This window comes from Lynx rufus, unplaced genomic scaffold (assembly GCF_022079265.1).
Source record: "Lynx rufus isolate CCGP_SWC_20201006 ecotype Redwood Valley unplaced genomic scaffold, mLynRuf1.p SCAF_2, whole genome shotgun sequence".
In the NCBI taxonomy this organism is placed as follows: domain Eukaryota; kingdom Metazoa; phylum Chordata; class Mammalia; order Carnivora; family Felidae; genus Lynx; species Lynx rufus.
In genome coordinates this window covers 122,570,474-122,591,381 of record NW_025814834.1, presented here as the reverse complement: position 1 = coordinate 122,591,381, position 20,908 = coordinate 122,570,474, and the positions used below count along the sequence as shown (strand labels likewise).

General features: G+C 49.7%; 1 protein-coding gene across 1 annotated transcript; it reads left to right on the top strand.

Moving 5' to 3' along the window:
• Window positions 1–3,636: 3,636 nt before the first annotated feature.
• On the top strand, window positions 3,637–16,438 carry CD2 (CD2 molecule). The gene is made up of 5 exons (XM_047083385.1): window positions 3,637–3,753; window positions 3,874–4,176; window positions 8,147–8,380; window positions 12,241–12,363; window positions 15,688–16,438. The coding sequence occupies exons 1-5, from the start codon at window positions 3,702–3,704 to the stop codon at window positions 15,984–15,986; spliced, it is 1,011 nt and encodes a 336-aa protein (XP_046939341.1). The 5' UTR covers window positions 3,637–3,701; the 3' UTR covers window positions 15,987–16,438.
• Window positions 16,439–20,908: the final 4,470 nt, after the last annotated feature.

The window sequence follows — 20,908 nt, the reverse complement described above, 5'->3', positions numbered from 1 at the left end:
CTCAGACGTTTAAATTGCTTCCAATTTTGACTTGTAAAAGAGACCGGTGTCTAACTGGTAAGTCTTGTAAGTCCTTCCTTATTTCCAGAAGACAAAATCATTGTTATGGACTTGCTGGGTCCAAATATTAATATTTTTGATGCTTCTGATTCACACTGACACATTTTCTACCAGAAACTACACTGATTTGCATTTCTTCTGGCCATATACCAGAAGGTCTGTTTTCACTTATCATCAACACTGTATAGTTCAATTCTTTTAATTTTAATGTTAACATTAATGTTAACATTTAATGTTAACAAAATTAACATTAATGTTAATGTTTATTTACTTTTGACAGAGAGAGAGAGAGAGAGAGCACAAGTGGGGGAGGGATAGAGATAGAGAGGGAGACACAGAATCCGAAGCAGGTTCCAGGCTCTGAGCTGTCAGCACAGAGCCCAACACGGGGCTTGAAATCACGACCCATGAGGTCATGACCTGAGCTGAAATCAAGAGTTGGACGCTTAAACTGACTGAGCCACCCAGGGGCCCTATTTCATTTTTTTAATGAAAAATGAGAATCTATGTTAAAACTTACATTGCTTTGTTTGTTAATAAATTGGCTACTTTCTCATGGGCCTATTTTTCAGTTGCATTTCTTCTTTTATGAATCGTCCCTTTTACGACCTTGACCCATTTTTAACATCAAGGTGTCCGTCTTTTCTCTCTGCATTTACGCAAAAAAAAAAAAAAATTCATTTCAAGGATATTAGCCTTTGCAATTCGTTTGCCCCACTTAGTTCTTTGTCTTTTAATGTTTCTTAGAGGGTTGTATGTACAAAAGTTTTAAACTTTAATAGTCAGATCTGCCAATCCCTTCCTTTTTCACGGTCCGTGCCCTGGGTGTCATGCTCATTACTTAGAAGTGAATGAGCTGGAAGAGAAAATTATTGTTTCAAAAAGAAGAACAGAAAGCTGCTTTCCATTTGCTCCATGAAAGCATGGGAAAAGCTATCAGGGAAGTGGGAGGAAGAGGGGGCGGCAACTGCCTTTAAAAGCTGAGGCAGATAATACAATGGCCACCACAGAGGCAAGACCAGATCTGTTTGACGTTGGGCAGCCAGCTAGTGGGCTGGTCACTTACGAGTGGAAAGCTGGATGCTAATGCTTTCTCAGAATCTGCCTATGCTTTTGAAAAAAATCACGTGTGTCTGAAGCATCCTTTATTTAAAAAAAGACATAAAAAACTTCGTTACAAAAATAGCCTTTGTTACCAAAATTTCTGACCTCGCAGAAGTTGGTAAAGTCAAAAGTGCACATTTCTGGGGCGCCTGGGGGACTCAGTCGGTTGGACGACCGACTTCAGCTCGGGTCGTGATCTCACGGTTTGTGGGTTCGAGCCCCGCGTCAGGCTCTGTGCTGACAGCTCAGAGCCTGGAGCCTGCCTCGGAGTCTGTGTCTCCCTCTCCTCCTCGTGCTCTGTCTCTCTCTGTCTCTCAAAAATAAATAGACGTAAAAAAAAAAAATTAAAAAGGAAAGTGCACCATTCTCCTCAGCCTCCTCGAAATCGAAGTCTTGAAGGAGGAACACTGTTAAAAGGGCAGCAGCATCCTTCTGGACTTTTTTCCCCAGTGCATCCACTAATTGTAATATATAATATGATGTAATGTAGTATAATTCTCACTGTTACGTCTACTTCATTCTACTTTAACCTTGATGCCGAATTTCATAAGATGAATATATTGTAATTTTAGTTGTTTGCAAGTTTCTACTACAAAAAAAAAACGCTACAACAAACATCCTTGAACAGAATTTTTACACATTTATGTAAATATCTGTGTAAGACAGATTTCTCAAATTAAAATTACTCGGTAAAAATATATATATATTTTGAAGTTGGCAGATATTGACAAATTTCATTCCCCACGAAGTATGGATGTGTACTCCCTTCAATATCGTACAAAGATGCATGTTTCTCCTATACTCTTGACAATAATGTAAATTATTACCTTTTCCAATGTTGCCAATCTGGTGGTGATAATGGTATTTCATGGCTATGTTAGATGTCCCGTCATGTGCTTGGCATTTCTTCTATTAAGCATTTCTTCTATAAACTGCTCGTTTGTATCCTTGCCCAATTAAAAAAACATGAGTTTTTCTTTTCTTATTAACGGGAAACATTTCTAGATCTTGGATATTAATAATTTTTCGTATATGTGGCAAATATTTTCCAGCATGTTTTTTCATTTTGTCCATCTTTTTGCCTATAAATAAATGTCACTTTTTAAAAATGTTTATTTTTGAGAGAGGAAGAAAGCATGTGGGGGGGGTGCAGAGGGAGAGGGGGATAGAGGATGCAAAGCAGGCTCTGTGCTGTAAATGTTCTGTGTAGGTTTCCTTTTACCCAGTGGTTGAGATCCATTGCTTTGACTTAATTTCATTTCCTGGGCAATTTTCTCAGAGATAATATTCATATTTGTGCCTAAATTTTAAAAAAAGCAAGGGGCGCCTGGGTGGCTCGGTCGGTTAAGCATCCGACTTCAGCTCAGGTCATGATCTCACAGTCCGTGAGTTCGAGCCCCGCATCGGGCTCTGTGCTGACAGCTCAGAGCCTGGAGCCTGTTTCAGATTCTGTGTCTCCCTCTCTCTCTGCCCCTCCCCTGTTCATGCTCTCTCTCTGTCTCAAAAATAAATAAATGTTAAAAAAAAAATTTTAAAAAGCAAGCAAGCATAGTCTTAAAATTTTTACTCACTCTATCCTAAGGAGGCAAAAACTAGACACTTACTTTGGAAATCCGTCATCGGGTGTCCCTTTTCTCTGTGGCTGGCTCTCTCGGTGCATTTTTTTTCTGCGTGCATCTATCAATGCATCACTTTGTTTCTCTCCCTGACTCGCAAATTTCTTCCCTCTTCCTGAATCCTCTCTCACTTTTCCTTTTCTCTTTTTTAACCATCTGTAGTGTTAGCCGTCGTAAATGTTCTGAATGATTCGTTCTGGTTGTTTGATGGTATTATTCCACAGACTCTACGCATTGTTGTTTGTTTGGGAACAAGTTTTTATTTACCTAACTGAATTTCAACAGAGTTGTAAAATGTCTGCTAAACATAAGCTCTGGGGGATTTCAAGTCTTTGCAGGCGAGACTCGGCTTATATTTATTTCTAATCACAAAGAATTTTAGGATGTAAAAATACGTCTTTCGAGAACGAGAAAAACATCCATTGTCATACTTCTTTCACATGCATACGTTTCCCAATGCTTTTAATCATAGGATACAGGTTTGTGCGATGATACTCAGGAACATTTACCTGTATTTTTATGTGATCTTGCTAGAGGCCATGTAGCGGAATGGGTAGAATGGTTAGGTTTGAATCCTCGGTAACCAAAGGGGAATCCCGAGCGGTTTACTTAGCCTCCTGGTTCCTTTTGTCTTTGAGGGGGCTAGTAAAACCCACCCAAGGTTTTTGTGAGGATTAAAATGTGGTAAGAAGACCTGTACCCATACAGACATACCTGCTTTGGTAAAGGAGCACATCAGCAGGGTTGGTATGTGCACGCATGTGTGTGTGTGTGTGTGTGTGTGTGTGTGTGTGATTGCTGCAGAAGAAGCAAAAAAGAGAGACACGTGGTTTGGTTCTCAGAGGGTGGATTCCACTGGTCTTACTTCAGTTCCCTTTGCAGGAAGAGCTCAGAATCACAACAAGGAAACTAATCCCAAAGATGAGCCTCGCATGTCAAATCTTCCTTCTGATTTTTGTCTTTTCCATCCAAGGTAAGGTGGCGTGGGTCTCCACTGGCGACCTTGGGGCGAGTGTTAGAGTCGAAGAGGTCAGAGCCCAGCTTTCTCTGGCAGGGAGTCTCAAGATCTCAGTAACTGTCTTGCTTTTTATAGGTGCAGCTCCTGCAAATGATGATATCATCTGGGGTACCCTGGGTCAGGACATCAACCTGGATATTCCTGATTCTCAAATGATTAATATAGATGATATACACTGGGAAAAAGGCAAAAAGAAGGTGGCGAGGTTCCAAATTAGCAACAAGCCTAAGAATCCAGATGAAAAATATAACGTGTCAATGAATGGAACTCTGAAAATTAAACATCTGATGCTAGAAGACAGCGATACCTACAAGGTAGTTATATACGATAAGGATGGAAAGAATGCGTTGGAAAAAACATTTCAGCTGAAGATTCAAGGTAAGTCTTTATTCCCTAAATTCCTTCATCTCAGCATGGGTGCTGTTTAGTAAGTAGGGGAATAGCATTTAGGGACCGGCCCCGGCCTGACCTTGGCCTTGGGTGAGCTCTAAAAAAAAAAAAAAAAAAAAAATCTAATGCCTCTCTCCCAGCTCAGTGAAGGCTCCAGTCCTGTGGAAAAGATGAGGTCCACACGTGTGGAAATCCACGGGGGAGAGATCCTCACCTCTATTTGCCTAAAACGCTCTCTTCAGAGGTTACGGGGATGTAGAGCTGAGTGTCCAACCCAGATTAAGGTGGCATCAATCAGCAGGAGGGGAGCACGTGGGCAGAAGAAAACAGCGGTCATTCCAGGTGGCTCGTGAGGGAGCAAGCGGGGTGTGGGGCAGGCTAACTGGAGAGTACTGGGTCTTCCATCGGGAGAGCCGTTTGAAGCCAGGATGCCCTGAAGGAGTCGTTCTAAGCCCTGAAGGTTGATGAATTTAAAGATGAACGGGCCCGTGTTTGAGATCTACTCAACAGGAGAGCGATAGAAGGTACGCCAGGGGTGGCTGGCTGTGTGTGGTGGGCCGGGAGGGCCGGCGTGCATGTTGACGACGAGCCAGGGAGCTGCTGCTATAATCCGAGTGGGGTGAGAAGGAGCTGGCTGGTGATTCGTAACTCAGGCTGCCTGTTAGAGTCAACTGAGGTGCTAGGAAAGGTTACCGGTGCCTAGGTCCCAGCCCGGACCAATCAAATCCGAACTCCCTGGCATGGGGCCGGGGCATCAGCAGGTGTTCGAGCACCCCAGCTGACTCATGGGCAGCCAAAGCACGACCACTGGCCTCAATAAAGGGTGCCTGTAAATGAGGAAGCAGGGTACACGGGGGTGGGGGGGGGGCGGGGAAGGATGGGCAAGATGGTCTGGGTACAGCAGACAAGGAAGAGAAAGTGAAATTGAATGACACTCAAGTTGAAAGTCCAGGAGACCCTCCTCGGCAATAGGAGGAAGAGAAGCTTGGGGAGAAAGACAGGAACTCCAGCAACAGCATGAGCCAGAGTTTCAGGGGGCAAATAAATCAATATTTCTGTGCTTCGCACAGGAATTGTCGCCAGAGACAGGGTTCCTTCCCCCTCCCTAGGATCACCCTCCGGCCTGTTCCCAGCCCCCACTCTAGCAATCCCAGATGGGAAATCCCAGATAGCTCCCTGCAAATGACAACTTTCCATACCCTAGTTCTGCAACCCCGAACGGAGAGGATATTCCAGAAATGGGGTGAGGCTAAGAACAGAGCCAGAAGGGGCCTCTGCTTCCGGGCCCTGGGAACACAGCTCTCCTGACTCCTGTCCATATGGGCTCAAGTGTCCTCTCCTGGACACGAGCCTTACACGTGTGTCTCATCTAGTAACGCAGTGATGATGGCTTATCAACTAGGCATCAGGTGCCCTGCTACGTGATCCTGTTTAAGGTTCCCAGCAATGCGGACAGCATCCTCTTATCATCCAGAGGGAATCAGGAGCAACTTGTCCGAAGTCTCACAGTTTGACAGGAGCAGAGTCAGGGTGCAAGTTCAGCGCTTCTCTTAATGAGGATGGTGACATCCCCCCCCCCAAACAGCTTTATCGAGATAGAATTCACATACCAGAAATTCACCCTTTTAAAGTGTACAATTCAATGGCTTTTGGTATATTCAGTTAGGCAACTAGCTCACAACTGATTGTAGAATGTGTTCATTACCCAAAAATAACCCCCACTCTCCTTGGCCAAAAGACAGAGATCTTTCCATGACACGACTGGTGCCTGCTGAGTGAGTGAGTGTGTGTGTGTGTGTGTGTGTGTCAGTGTCACACGGCATCTTAATTCAGCTTGTGGTCTGGTCCTCATTACTTGCAACATGGCCTCGGGCAAATTCTCTGCCTGCTCTGAGCCTGATTTGTGTAATAATAACTCCATGGGATATTCAATGAGATAACTGAGCAAAGGTGCTGGACAGCACTGGGACCCAATACCCATTTGCTCAGTGCTGATGCCCTACCCCAACCCTGTTTCTTCACGCATCTATAGTTTCAGTTTCCTTGAGGAGGCTGCTGCCTCTGGCTAAAGAGGCATCAGAAGTTCTCTTAAAAGAGAGCTTAGGGGGGAACTAATAAATCCTAGCAACCTGGATCTAGGGAGTTCTCATCTATGTGATGTGCCCCTACTGGATCCAGCCATGCCTCTTCCGGGAAGCTACTTACAGAGAGGACATTTACCAAGACGTGGCTCCAGGAACCTGCTCATCGCTGTGTGGTTTATGTTAGTGAAAAACTGGAAAGGGTCACAAAGTCCCCAGCAGTTACAAACTTCTTCATTAAATTAAGACACCTCATTTAAAAAGAGGGGGAGATGAATATTTCTTGATGTTCAGAAAGGAAAGAATTTCATAACAGATCATCAGTAAGGAGGGGAAAAAAGCAGACTACAAAATCATACGATCCAGTTTTAGTTTTTAAAACATTATGTGTACGTGTGTTACGTATCGAAAGCATCTGTTGACTCTGGGTAGTAGAATTACACGCGATTTTTTTAATCCTGAAACATGTTACTGTAGCTGATCAAGTTTTACAATGATTAGATGTTACTGTTAGAAATAGAAAGAAGATTCTTTCCATTTTGAAAAGGCAAATAGACACCTTGACTTGACCCCTAGACTCTTCACTGCCCCTGCCTTGTAGGCCCTCCATCCTGTTCATTCTGGACCCCAAAGAATCTTGGGATGGGAAGAAAAGTTAATTTCTGCATACCTATCTACTAGAGCAGAAATGAAATTTGATGGGAAAGTGCACAGAGAAGATACGTTGCTTGGGAGGCAGGGAGGGAGGGGTCATTAAAAAAGCAGCCATCTGGCTGCATAACGGATGGAGAGAAATTGAGCGAGAAAGGTGGTTAAGTCTGGGAAAAGAGAGTAAGGGTAAGAACAAGAACAGAAGAGAAGAAGGAGGAGGTCAGACAGCTAAGAAGTGGTGACATTAGGATTTGGACCAGCCCTGTGTGAAGCCAAGGGTGTTTTCTTTCATGACGCAGCCTTGGAATATTATTGTGTCAGAAAAAGAGAGGCAAGGAGTTGATGATTATGAGGGGCTGGTGCCCACTCACCCCAGAACTTGAGCTGCACACCCGGCCCTCTCCTCCCAGGACCTGGTGGGTGGATGGGAGTAGGGTCTGTTTGTGACCAAGGTCCCAGACCACACATGTAACGACACCTCCAGGGTAGGGTTCCTGGCTGCATGGAAGCATTGCCCCCCTCAAGTTTTGGGGATCAAGACATGCTAACTGTCTTACCCATGCTCCTGAACTTGGGCTTAGAAGAGTGAGCTCCTCCCGTTATCTGCCATTTATTAGTGGGTGCCCTTAGATCACCATTGAACCTCTCAGGGCTTTGGGGATATCCACTGTAAATGGCAAGAAAAATCAGCCTCTTCTCTTTGTTAGGATTAAGTGACATCATGTATGTGAAAACATTTTGAGGTATAAAATAGCACATAAACATTTGACAGGATGCATTTTTTTTCCTGCTCATATGATGTATCTATGAACGTCATAAAAAAATTGTTCCGAGTGTGCTGTATAAAAAAAATAAAAATGGGGGCGCCTGGGTGGCTCAGTCAGTTGAGCATCCGACTTCGGCTCAGGTCATGATCTCGCAGTTCATGAGTCTGAGCCCGCATTGGGCTCTGTGCTGACAGCTCGGAGCCTGGAGCCTGCTTCCGATTCTGTGTCTCCCTCTCGCTCTGCCCCTCCCCCACTCATGCTCTGTCTCTCTCTGTCAAAAATAAAATAAACATTAAAAAAATTCTTTAAATAAAAATGATTTGCAACAATAGCTAGTGGTCTCGGAAATCGTCTCCTGGTCCCAGACTAACTCCATTCCCCTCTCCATAAATAAGTATGTCAGTTAAAATCAGAAAATTGACTACTATGAATTGGATCTTTTTTTTTTTTTTTTTCCAGAGAAGGTCTCAACGCCTAACATCGACTGGAATTGTATCAACAAAACCCTGGTCTGTAAGATATCAAATGGAACAGACCCTGAATTAAAACTGTACGTAAATGGGACCAGTATCAAGCCCGTTTCTTCGAAGTTCAGCACATACAGGTTTATAAACAAGCAGAAGATATTAGTCAACTGCACGGCAGAAAACAAAGTCAGCAAGGAAAGTGACGTGAAGATGATCACTTGTTCAGGTGCGTGGCAAGCACTGGTCAGACATCCCAAGCTCATTTGGCAAACACAGCCTGTCAGGTCTGGGGCAGAGACTCGCTCTGGGGCACGGGGGACTGGGCTGGGAGGCAGCCCTTTGAAAACACACCTCTTCCTTCTGGAAACCTTCAAGGGAAGCCTTGAAGGAGAGAGGGGTGTGGTGTTCTTGGGCGTCCGTCCATGGAGCACAATTTAACGTCGGGCAATCGAAAAGATCCTCTGAAGGAACTGTCGAGGTTTATCTCATGCAAACCCCCATTTCCCAGAGAGGTCAACTGACTTGCTCGAGGTCCCTCAGCTAGTCAGTGACCAGGATTGTGACTCCCAGGGTAATGATGGAGAAGGGAGCAAAAAAAGATTACTTTGTACAAGGGAGATGGGCAGTACTTCCTACCAGGAGCAAAGGTAGAAGGGCCGTAGAAACCCAGAAGTTAGGGGGGTACGGGGAGAGGACACGCTCACGGCCAGGGAGGACGGCGGACACAGTGAGGCGAAGCTCCTCCCACCACAGAGCTGACAGCCCCGTGTGGTGTCAGCACCAGGAAGTCCTGAAACTCTAAGAGTTTAAATTCTTCTCCAGGGTCCCCAGCTTGACATGACCCCCGGAAGTAATTCTTGAGAGGCAGCCTGTGGTAGTGGGAGCTCTGGGGACCAGGGGCCTGGACTTCTAGTTTGGGTCTGTCCAAATTTAGCAAGATTACCTCGTCAGAGCTCCCCCACCCCCACCCCCATCTCTGGGCTTCTGTCACCTGGTCCACAAAGAGAATGAGCGCCATGAGCTCCAAAAGTCTCTTCTTCTGGTATCCTGTGAGTACCTTTCCCGTGCTGTCTGGTTAACCCCTCTGAAGGGACACTGAACACACACAAAAATAGTTAATTGGCCAGACGCCCTGAGTTTCTACAGGGACTGTGGCTGGTTAGCTACCTCTGGAAACAGCCCTGAACCGGTATGAAGTCAGAAGTGAGGCTTTTTCATATATACTTTCAATTAGTTATCTGTTGCTGCATAACAGATTACTTTTGTTAGTGGCTTGCAATGACAGTTCCTGTCTCCCAGTGTCTGTGAGTCATGAGTCTGGGAATGACTTTGCTGGCTGGTTCTGGCTCAGTCTTCCGTGAGGCCGCAGTCAAGACACCGGCAGGGACCACAGTCGTGTCAGTCAGGCCCAGGCTCGGTGCGGGGAGGGTCCATGTCCAGGCTCGTTCACATGGACCGTTGAGCCGCCTCACAATATGGCTGCTAGCTTCCCTCCTTGCTGGCTAAGAGAAAGAGTAAGTACCCGGGACCAAAGCCACAGTCTATTTGTAACTTCACCTCAGGAGACATATCCCATCACTTCTGCTGTGTTCTGTTCTTCAGAAGCAACTCAGTAAGCCCAGCCCACATGCATAGGAGGGGACTGCACAGAGATGGGAATACCCGGAGGTGGGGGGCTGTGGGGGCCAGCTTAGAGTCTGCCCACCACACGCTTAGACCAGCATCACTTCACTCTTCACGTTGGTCCCCAGCCATGGCTCCGCGCCCCCCTGCCCCCTGATCACTGAGGCTCCCTGCGTGAATCTATCTGTCCCTTCTTGACTTCACAACCTCTTTTCCCCCTTCCGGGAGGCCCCTGATCAGAGCTGCCCCACTTAGCAAATACAAAAGACAGTATAAGTATCTTCTAAGTGCTTCATGGGACATACTTATGCTAAAACTTATCCATTGTTTATCCAAAATTCAAATGAATCTGGGTGTCCTGTGTTTTATCGGGCAACCCTGCTCTTCATGTTTATTTTAGCCAGAGCCCACGAGTATAGACATGTGTGTGCATCAGGGATGGAGGGAGTCAGGAAGGGCCTCGGGAGAAGCCAAGGCTCAAAGGTGGGACCTTCGTGTCCCTTCCTCTGTGGTGCAGAGCAGACGCCAGTCCGAGGAAGGGCCGAGAAAGAGATGGGAAGAACACCTTGGGAGGGCCGGGGGAGGTGCAGGTACCCTCAAAGGGATCACTTTCAAGGGCCAAGCCAGAGCGGGGCAAGGACAAGACTAACCATTTGGCTCAGCAGAGGTGAGCCTGTCCTCGAAACCAAAACCCTGAGGGAGGAGCAGGTTTGGAGGCAGAAGAAGGACCCCATCACAGGAACGTAGGGGCACATCATCTCCAGAAGGGCACACAGGAAGCTGAACGCTTGGATTCAGAGACGGAGAGGGTGTGGTTTTAAATGATGGAGCCATGGCCGCCTCTGAGACAAGATGGAAGGTTCCCTGTGGAGAGCACCCCAGGTGCCTCAGAGGGCCGCGCCGGACAGGCCTGCCAGCGGGCGGTGTGAGGCATGCCCGCGTATCTCCCAGTGCCCCCACACTGGGGTGTGGCCGCCCCATGGCTGCGTGGCTCGGCCCCGCACTCCCTGACCTGTCTCAGATCCTGGGGAGTTGAGCCCGAGAGAGACTCCAGCAGCCCCTGGCTCCAGCCTGCGGAGCCTAAAGGACCCAATGCTTTCTCGGTCCCATGGAACGGGAGCTTAGTGTCCTGCCTGCTTTTCGAATGGAGGCACCTTCGTCCACACGGCAGGGAGAGGTTGTGTGACCGGCAGGCAAAGAATGGGGCAGAGAGAGACCTGAGGAAAGAGAGAATGAACAAACCGTTGCAGTCAGATCTGTTCAGTTTGCTTCTCGGGCCTCTGGTCTGCTCCCAGGGCCCATCGTGGGCTTCCCGGGTAACAGGGTCTTCCTGGGGACGTTGGGCTGGAAAAGGGTTTCCTTGTGACACTGGCTGAGCTCCAGTTTGTTCTCCAGATGCGCCAGTCCCCCGCCACACGGCCCCAGCTGCTGCCTCTCTAACTGCTGTTGACTCACAAAGGGCAGCCGGCCCAGCACCTCTCCCGGGAAATGGCTCCCAGAATCACCAGTGCACAGGGCTCTACTAAGAACAAGACCTCACCCCTATGTGTTGTTTTACAGTTTACAAAGCACTTTCACATCCATTATCTGATTGACCTCCAACAGCCACCCTGTGATGTAAGTTTCATGATCTCCCTTTTATGAAGAATGGAACAGGCTCAGAGAGGTGGAGTCACTTACCAAAGGTCACACAGCTCTTGCCTAGAAGAGCCTGGATTCAAACCCATTTCTCTGCACACAGAGTTGTTGTCAGCCTCGCGGCATTACAGCCACTGACGGTCTGTGAGCTGAAGATCAAATCCACGGCTGCTGCTAATTCACTGTGTGTGTGAGGTTCTCCCACGGGCCGGGGAAAATCCGGGAGGGGTTGCTGGCCAGTGGGCCGGACAACTGAAAGATTTACCCCAAGTCTTTGGAAAATGCCTGGTCAAGAGGGTGAGGGGGAAAAAATGGTGCAGGAGGGCAGCCAGAGATGATGGTGGGTAAATAGTGCAGAAACCTGGACACGAGGGGCTGCTTAAAGGAACCACTCAGAAACAGATGCTGTGTGGCCTCAGGCAACTCATCCTCCCTCTCTGGGCCTGTCTGTGAAACTCGAAGGTGACGCTAGATTGTCTCTAAACTCCTCCTCAGAGCTAAACTTCTGTGACATGCGCCTTGATGAGGAGCAGTGGACAATGTCCCAGCACATGAGGAATTTGGCATTTCCAGTCCAGACCAGCCGCCCGCCCCCCCACACCCAGGAGCCATCTGGGGTGGGGGGGGCTTATCCTGAACCTTGCCCTTTGGGAGGCTGACACAATTGAGAGCCTCCACGAGCTCGGCTTTTCTGAGGTTGAAAAGTCCCATCAGGCTCTTTTTATCCACGTCATGCGGGAGGCAGGAGTCCTTGGCCAGCGCAGTAAGATGGCCGCTCTGCCCGGGACCCCTCCCCCGCTCCATCCACTCCTGTTCCTCTTGCAGAGAAGGGTCTGGACCTGTATTTCATTATTGGTGTTTGTGGAGGAAGTACCATCTTCGTCATCTTCATGGTGCTACTCATTTTCTACATCAACAAGAGGAAAAAACAGAACAGTAGGAGGAATGGTAAGTCCCCCCCCCGCCCCCCGCCACCCCACTTCTGTCCCCCCACCCCGCCACCCCATTTCTGTCCCCCTGCAGTCCCCAGGCAAAATCCCCATGGAAACAACTCATGGGGACGACACTCTGAGTCTGGAAAGAAAATAATGGAGATGGGGAGTTTGAGGATGTCAGGCTTATCACCAGCGGTTACAGTGTGTTCCATTTCGTGGTTAGCTTGATCTTTGAAAAACACATTCTCGGTGGCGACAATAGGAGAGCTGTGAGAAGCCGAATCCTGGTTGGCCTCCTGGAATCCCCCGCCGAGGCTGACTCGGTGAAGGCCTATGCAGACCTATTTCAAATGAGCCACACGTCTCTACGTGGGTAGAGCGGTTAGCGTCAAAACATGGTTTCCATCAACAAACATCTCGTCCTGTCTTGAGAGGGCGGCCCGAGATGTGTTCAGGACCAGGCTCCTAGGAGCACAGGTACAATTTCAGGGACCTACGAGGACACGTATGGTCTAAAACCAGGGGTTTGTGCCCCCCTTTCCGATTTGTTGTTCAGACAGAACGTGCTAGTTCTGGGACTGTTGCGTCCGCAAGTCAGGCCTCTCCAACAGCCACCAAGAATGAGAACGTTAGGCTCAGAAGTGGGGAGCTGGGCTCAAAGAGCATACAGTACAGGCCACCCAAGGCAGTGAGTTCACATAACAGTGCCTTAGGTGTCCCTGCAGGCTCTGGGGTGGGAGCGGGGCCCCATGCTCCAGGAGCGTCCAGCAAGCTGTGTCCGGCCAACAGCAAGACGTGCAGCCAGGCAGGAAGGTCCCTCGGGTCCTGGGCAATCTGCCATTCACTGTAGGGCTGGGTCCCCTCACTCTGGGTCTCTCCCTAGAGCGGGCCCGGGAGGCCCATGCCGGCCACCGGCAGCGCCACGCAAACAAGGACGTGGGCTGAACCTGCCCCAGCAGGGGTGGCCTTGGACCCCTTTTGGATTTAGCTTGCTTCCTTCAGACTTCTCGCCTTGGGTCTCCTTCGGGCCCCTGCCCCTCAGCCCCATGTCCTGCCACACCACTGCCCCCAGTGTGGCGCCATATTTCCACAACCATCTTTCCAGCGCTCTCTGCCCCCGTGGAGCAGAATTGCTTGCCGAGTCCCACAGGCACGCATAGCTCCGTCACCCCTGTGCCCTGCTCAGGCGGTTCTCCACCCGAGTCCCCCTGCATTTGCCCACTGCCTGATGGTCAAAGACCACGTATTCTTCCAACGTGGCCCTCACGTGGCACCCCGCGACAAGGCGATCCCTGCTTTCGCCCAGGCCAAAGTGACCAGCGTGATCATTAGCCGACGCTGACAAGCGGTCACTTGTGCCAGGCACTTATCTCTGTAACAGAATGCTTCATGTTCATTATCATATCCAACTGTCTCGGTGATCCTGTGAGATAGAGAATATCCATACAGGTGAGGAAATTCAAGCTCAATGAGGGTGAGTGATTCCCTCCCAATCCTATGGCCCGCGGGCTGAGTCAGGACGAGGGCGATATAAGCCGGGAGCCCATCAAATGAAGCAAAATTGAAGGAGACCATCGCCCTCAGGGCCCACGCTGCCCTTGCCCAACCCTGAGAGCGAGGGCTCTTTCAATGCCATGGCCTGGGCGTCTTGCTTGCGTCACCCTAGTCTGGGCCCCGGGTGCGTACCCAGGAGGCGAGATGAGTGAGAAAGGACACTGAGTGTGGAGTAATTCCTGGGAGCAGACATTTGGGCAGTGGCTGAAGTGACAGGCGTGGGCAAACCGGGCCCCACAGTCCTGCTCTGCCAGGCAGGCCGCTCCGAGCCACAGCTCACCCGTCTGTGCGAGCCGGCCTGGGGTCTCAGCCACTTGGCCACACCCCACCCCTCCTCCTAGAGCCCCTGGGCTCTGCCTGCACCCCTCCGGGCTCTCACCGGAGACGGACATTGTGTGCATTGTGTGCGTTCAGCTCTGTGTCACTTGATTTCAGGCTTCCTGAGGGCAGTGTTTGCGGCCGAGCCGTTGCTGCTACTTTAGCCATGGCACCTGAACCCAGAAGACAGGGAATAGATGTTTGAAGAACAAACGGACGGGACGGTGGGTGGTGGACAAATGGGCAGCCCAAGCTTGCCTTAGACGAGGGCTGTAAGAGCCCCACTGCTGGGAATTGGGGTCAGGGTCAAGGTCCTCCCCACAGCGTGCTGGCGTACCCACCGCTACCTCGGGCCAGCAAAGGTGGCATAGAGGACGTGTTTTTCCCTTTCTGTGCCCTTGACCTTTGGTGCACAGAGCACTCTGGCCCCTCATGTGTCACAACCACGTTATTAGACTCTGAGTCTTCACGTTCAAAGCCACCTGAGACTGCATTTTCCGCCATGAGGGGCGGCTCTTCCATGGGCAGCCTCACCCGAAGCTACAGGGTGGGGGGGTTCAGAGGGGGCCTGTGATTCCCGGGGCTGTACCCGCTCCATACTGACATGTAGGGCCATTCCTTGGCCCCAGGAGGACACCCTCTTCCTAAAACCCTTGGGAGCCTCCCCCAGCTCCCTTGGGACCCCCCCCCCCCCAAGGATGGCTTTGGACACAGAGACCAGAACGCCTCCCTCGTAGCCCAGGGAGGCCCGAGGGGCCAGCGGGGCCCTCCAGGCCTAGAGAAGTAGGAAGCCTCCTCACAGATTGCCCGTGTGGTTTTAAGACAGCAAAGGAACAACCACGTTACTGGGAGTTGTGGCCCTGCCTTCGTGGAGGGCAGTCACACATCATGGAAAATTCCAGACGGGGCGAGAAGTTCTTTTCCTGCCAACCCCAAGAGGATGGGGCTGGCTTGTGAATTTCTGAGAAATGCATAGACACTAGGGAGTTTCTAAGGTCTCAAAAGCCTCTTGCTCACGTTCCTTGGAACACACCTGCATGAAAGGCAGATCTGACAGGGAAACCCACCTGAAGGCAGGATGTTGCTAATGTCCCCTCTGACTATTAAGCTCCTGCCCTGAGGACTCTAACCACAGGGTCCCCTCTGGGCATGGTCTGTTGGATAACCCAGAGGCAGGGCGCTGAGGTCCATGTCGTCAGGACACCCAGACACAAAGCTGTCTCCTCTCCCCGCCTCTTTGCCTCTGGCTCCCTGAGTTCTGGAAGCCCTGGGCTCTCACTCCACCCTGCTGGTGGGCGTTTCTGTCTCTGCTACAGGACCTGGACATTTTAGAGCGCAGAGGGGGCTTCTGCCTCATCGCATCCCCCCAAACAGCATGGCATTTTGCACGTAGGTGGTACACTCAGTAAATATTTACACCAATCCTATCTTACCGAGAGACCTGTCAGAGGTTTTATTGTTGCAGATGAAGAGCTGGAGATAAAAGCATGCAGAGTAACCACCAAGAAAAGGGGCCCGAAGCCCTGCCAGGTGCCAGGCTCGACTCCTCAAAGTCCCGCTGCGTCCCAGGCTCCTCCACCACCCAGTCATCGGCCCCAGGCCCCGGGTCATCGGCCACCGCCTCCCGGCCACCGGGCCCAGCACAACCAGCAGAGGAAGGCCCCCCCTCCACCAGCCACACAAGTTTATCAGCAGAAAGGCCCTCCCCTCCCCAGGCCTCGAGTTCAACCCAAAGCTCCCCGTGGGGCCACAGGAAACTCATAACTCTGTCTCCTGACGTGGGTGTCCCCTTCCTCTAATTAAAAGCGATAGAAATCGTCCTTTCCCATAAAGGCACCGTGGAATTTCTCCGCTGGGAGGGGGAGCACCTACACTTCCATCAGGCGTGTTCTGCGGTAGGATGACCACCCCTGGGCTCGCGGGCCATGCCGTGTCGGCATCTCCTAGCTCACCTGCATGCTCTAACACCTGGAGCCGCTGCTCCTTGTCACGCCCAGAAGGGCTGGCAATACAAGTGCCACCATCAGGAGGATGGGCCACCGACCACCAAGTCCTCGCCTCCCCTTCAGATCCCGTGCAGACGTGAGGCGTCCTGCAGCACCGGGACCTCGCTGCAAGCCGTCTGCCTGCTCAAGATGCCCTTGGGTTTCTTATGTATCTGGTGGACGCTTGCCCACCATCTTGGACGTAGAAGGGAAATAAAAGCTTTCATTTGACCTCAGTGTCTGCTCATTGTAGAAAGAAGCCCAGCATCAAGCTGCTGGATAAGAAGGAGGCCGGGTGTGTGTGACAGCAGGATCCAGTTTGGTCACCCCAGTTCACCCGGACCGCCTAATCCCCCCGCCGAGGACAACCAGAACGTGCTCCCCAGGTCTCAGCTGCAAAGCTGGCCCGATAGGCTCTTTGTAGACTTGTCTGATGGATTGAAACCTCTGTGCGCAAAGTATAAGGAGGGGCACCGGCAAACGTACTTGTTTGGGTCTCGCTTCCTTGACTGTTTAGACACGGGCACAAGGATCTGTAGAATCATCCCTGAAAAGAAAGGAATCCATGAATACTGGCGGTGACACGAGCCTACCAAACACCACCAAAAGGCAGGCCAAGAGCCAGGTCGGTGGAATCAAATCCCGAGGGTCTTAAATGGCCATTAGGAAAAGAGCATACCCCATCCCCAGCGAGCTGCCACATGCTAACTGCACTGGGGGAAGTGGGAGGAAAAGAAAACCAAAACAGTTTTCAGTTAAGGTTTACAATGATAGGCGGTGAGAAGGCACCTGCTTTGAAATGCTGGTGCCATTTTTGTGGTCCCATCTGCCCCCCTTCTCCTGGCTTCTTCGACTTGCTAAACCTTGTCAAGATCTGGCAGGAAGCTCTGAGGTCTAAACCACAAAGTCTATGTATATTCAGGGCTTCCTGTGAGAGCGCACCGAGGGGGGAGCCGCTCTTGCCTCTGAACCTCAGTGTCTGTGTGTTAATACCCAGAGTCGATTATTAAGGATGATGATGGATGAACCCCCACAGCCTCCTGAAATTCAGACACGAAATCCAACCAAGTAACGGTTTTCGCGGGATCTACCTGGTGGGAGAAATGAAGGTCTTAGCACTGGCCCATTCTCCTCCCTCACGGCAGTCCTGAGTGATTCCATCAGCCATCCTGCCAGCATGGCCCATTCCCAATCCCTTCATGAAGATTTCCCTTGCCTTTCTAGCCTCCAGCCCCGCCTTGCTGCTGAAATCCGGTGGCATTACATGTGGTAAAGAACGTACATCGTTCACGCATTCAACAAACATTGACCGAACGTCTCCATACCAGGCTCTGTGCTGGGTGGTAGGAACACAGAGAGGTACGACTGCATCTTTGCCTAGACTCAGCTTACAGTCTAGAGAGGGGAGGACGAATGTAACACAGCTTGGTAAGTGGAGGTCAGAGGCAAGTATAAGAGCCCCGAGGAAGGACTCTGCATCCACACTGAGTGCAGGAACTGAGGTGACATGGAAGGCTTCCTGGAGGAAGTGGCATTTGAATTGAGTCATAATAAATCAGTAGCACTGATGAAATAGATGTGCAGAATTACTTGTGCAGGGGGAACAGCACGAGCAAGGTTCACGTCAGTTACCTGTTTATACAGGTATATTATTCCCTTTTCAACTACTGTGTTTCATCAATTTGAAGATACCATGGATTCTAAGAGGCTTCATCATTTTACATACCATAAGAAAGAAAAAACACTCTCTATTGCATCGTAACAAATGCTAAGATACAATCAACTTTTAGGCGCAACTCCATTTCCGGGATATTAAAATGCAAAAAAAAAAAAATGCTTTTTAAAATCAATGAAAGCAAGGGGCGCCTGGGTGGCTCAGTCGGTTGGGCGTCCAGCTTCGGCTCAGGTCATGATCTCACAGCTTGTGGTTCGAGCCCTGCGTCGGGCTTTGTGCTGACAGCTCAGAGCCTGGAGCCTGCTTCGGATTCTGTGTCTCCTTCTTTCTCTCTGACCCTCCCCTGCTCACGCTCTGTCTCTGTCTCAAAAATAAACAAACATTAAAAAAAATTTTTTTAATAAAAAATGAAATCAATGAAAGCTTCCTGAGGACAATGACTATTTCTCAGTATTGTGTCTAGCACTTCATGGAAAATATCACTAGCCGATTGATTGGATGGGTGAGGACAGTCCTGTCAAAGGAAGGGCAGCGAGTATCTATGGCATCTGTAGACAGAAGACACATCCCCTGCCCTCCTGGAGTCTCCACCGTAAGGCAGAAGACACGGGTTTTGCTCAAGATTTATGCTGCAGTCACTCACATGTCTGTTGATGCGTAACCTGCCACTGATCCTGTCCTGGGGCATGGAGTTTCTAAGAAATGGTCAGGCCAGCTGCATGAGAATAGACTGTAGATAAAAAAATTAAAAATTAAAAAAAAAAACTTAAAAAAAAATGAGGCACCTGCCTGACTCAAAGGAGCGTGTGACTCTTGATCTCAGGGTCGTGAGTTGGAGCCCCACACTGGGTGTAGAGATCACCTAAATAAATAACCAACTTTAAAAAAAAAACAGAAAAGAAATCCCGGTGATTCAGTGGGGTAGGTTGGGGCCCCTGTATTTTTAATAGCCTCTCTAGGTGATTGCAATGGACATTCAGGTTGGGGAAGCACAGGTCTTTTGGTCCTCAAATTATTCCTCATCAGTGGGTGGCCAAACTTGAGGACTTATGGATAATACAACATTGTAGGAAAGACGGTGACAGCCTGGTTAAATAATCCTCCTTGGGGATCCTGGGTGGCTCAGTCAGTTAAGCGTCTGACTTCGGCTCAGGTCATGGTCTCACAGTTTGTGGGTCCCAGTCCCGCGTCAGGCTCTGCGCTGACAGTGCAGAGCCTGCTTGGGATTCTCTCTCTCTCCCTGTCTGCCCCACCTCCACTTGTGCTCTCTCCCTCTGTCTCACAATAAGTGAAGTTAAAAAAAAAAAAAAAAAGATAATCCTCTGCAGGGAACGTTCTAGACAAGGAAGTCGGCCAAGTTGGAAAAAATATCCAGGTAACGCGAGAGACTGAAACAACACAAGAGTGTCGTAGAAAAGTGTGATCTTTTTGATAGCCACCCCCTGCCCTCCCTGAAGAGCTGTCTAATCCAAGCACCCGGGCCAGCCTGGCTCCGAGGGGCCTCTGGCCGTGGACTCGGCCCTCCTCCCTGCAGTCTCTCACATGGGCCCCTCAGGGCTCACCCATGCTCACCAGGCAGCAGCCACAGGGCTCCTCAGGCTGGGACATGTGTTCTGTACTCCAGGGCCACTGCCTGCCCTGTCCCCCTGGCTCCTCACCTGTCCACAGTCTTCTTTCAGGACCCAGACCAAAGGTCACTAGAGAGGCCTTTCCCGAGCTGGAGTAGTTTACTCAGCTTCGTTGAATATCGGTTTCCTTATCTGTCAAATGGGGATAACAGCTCATGGGGGCAGAGTGGGGATTAATTGTAAATAATAGATGTAAACGTAACTGGTCTGTCTTGTTGGACAGAAGACATCTGATAACTGAGCTTCCTATCTGGCTTGATACTGGAATGGAAATACCCCAGATAGTAGGTATAAATGACCCGGTTATTGGAAAAAGACAAAGTTGATTATAAATCAGTCAATAGGCACACTATATGGTGACTCATTGTGCTGTGAGTTTGATTCACCTGTGTTAGTTTCCGAACACCGGGCCACACGGGACAAATGGATGAAGTTCTATACCATATGTGTTAAAAGCTGAAGAACAGATCTGGGAGACCACCCCACAAAGCTTAGACTGAGCCACCGGCCTGGCTGTCACCTCCTTGGCCCCTTGGACAGGGCCACCCCGATGACACATCTGGACATAAGATGGCTTGGTGGTTTATTCAACAGCAACTCAAAGCAGAGGAGAGGGAGGCCAGGGAAATTCTGGTCTTTCTGATAGCCTACCTGTCCACATGAGATCTACCCACTGGCCAGGGCTGGCACAGGGGTGGTGCTTCCTGCCAATGTTTGCACTGGGCAATCCACTTTCATGGATTCAAGCAGTCAACCAGTCCTGGAGGTCCAAAAGGAATTGGTGTAGCAGAGCCCAGCCACATGCACAAGGGAGACAATACCTAGATTGCAGGGGGCTGTGACTGGGGAGGGGACAGGGCAGAGGTAACAATAAAGAAGAGGAATCTCTAGTTAAGGTAAGAGCTTAACTCCTGCATCAGTCTTTACTCCCTTGTGAAACCCAACAAAAGTGACATTACACTTCACAAAAATAAAAGATATAAATCACCAAAACAGGGGCACCTGGCTGGCTCAGTCAGGGAGGCGTGCAACTCTTGATCTCGGGGTCTTGAGTTCAAGCCCCATGTTGGGCACAGACCTCGCTTTAGGAAAAAAAGAAATAAACCACACATGAAAAAAGAGAAAACAGAGGAAAAAACCCCAATAGTGTATTCTGGGGAGTTGGAAAAGGCAGAGGGAAGGGCAGTAGCTGACTATGAAGACTTCAAAAGTGACATCAATCTGAAGGCAGTAATGGGGATAGCCATGGTGCAAACTGATTTACGCCATTAAATACTCAAAAGGCATAGGAGTTGGTGGCATGAGGTATCTCCAGAAGTAGGAATGATGGTGAGGCTGAGACAGAAAGGCTGGTTCATGAGAAGCAGTTAGATCCCAGATTCTGTCTCCTACACCATG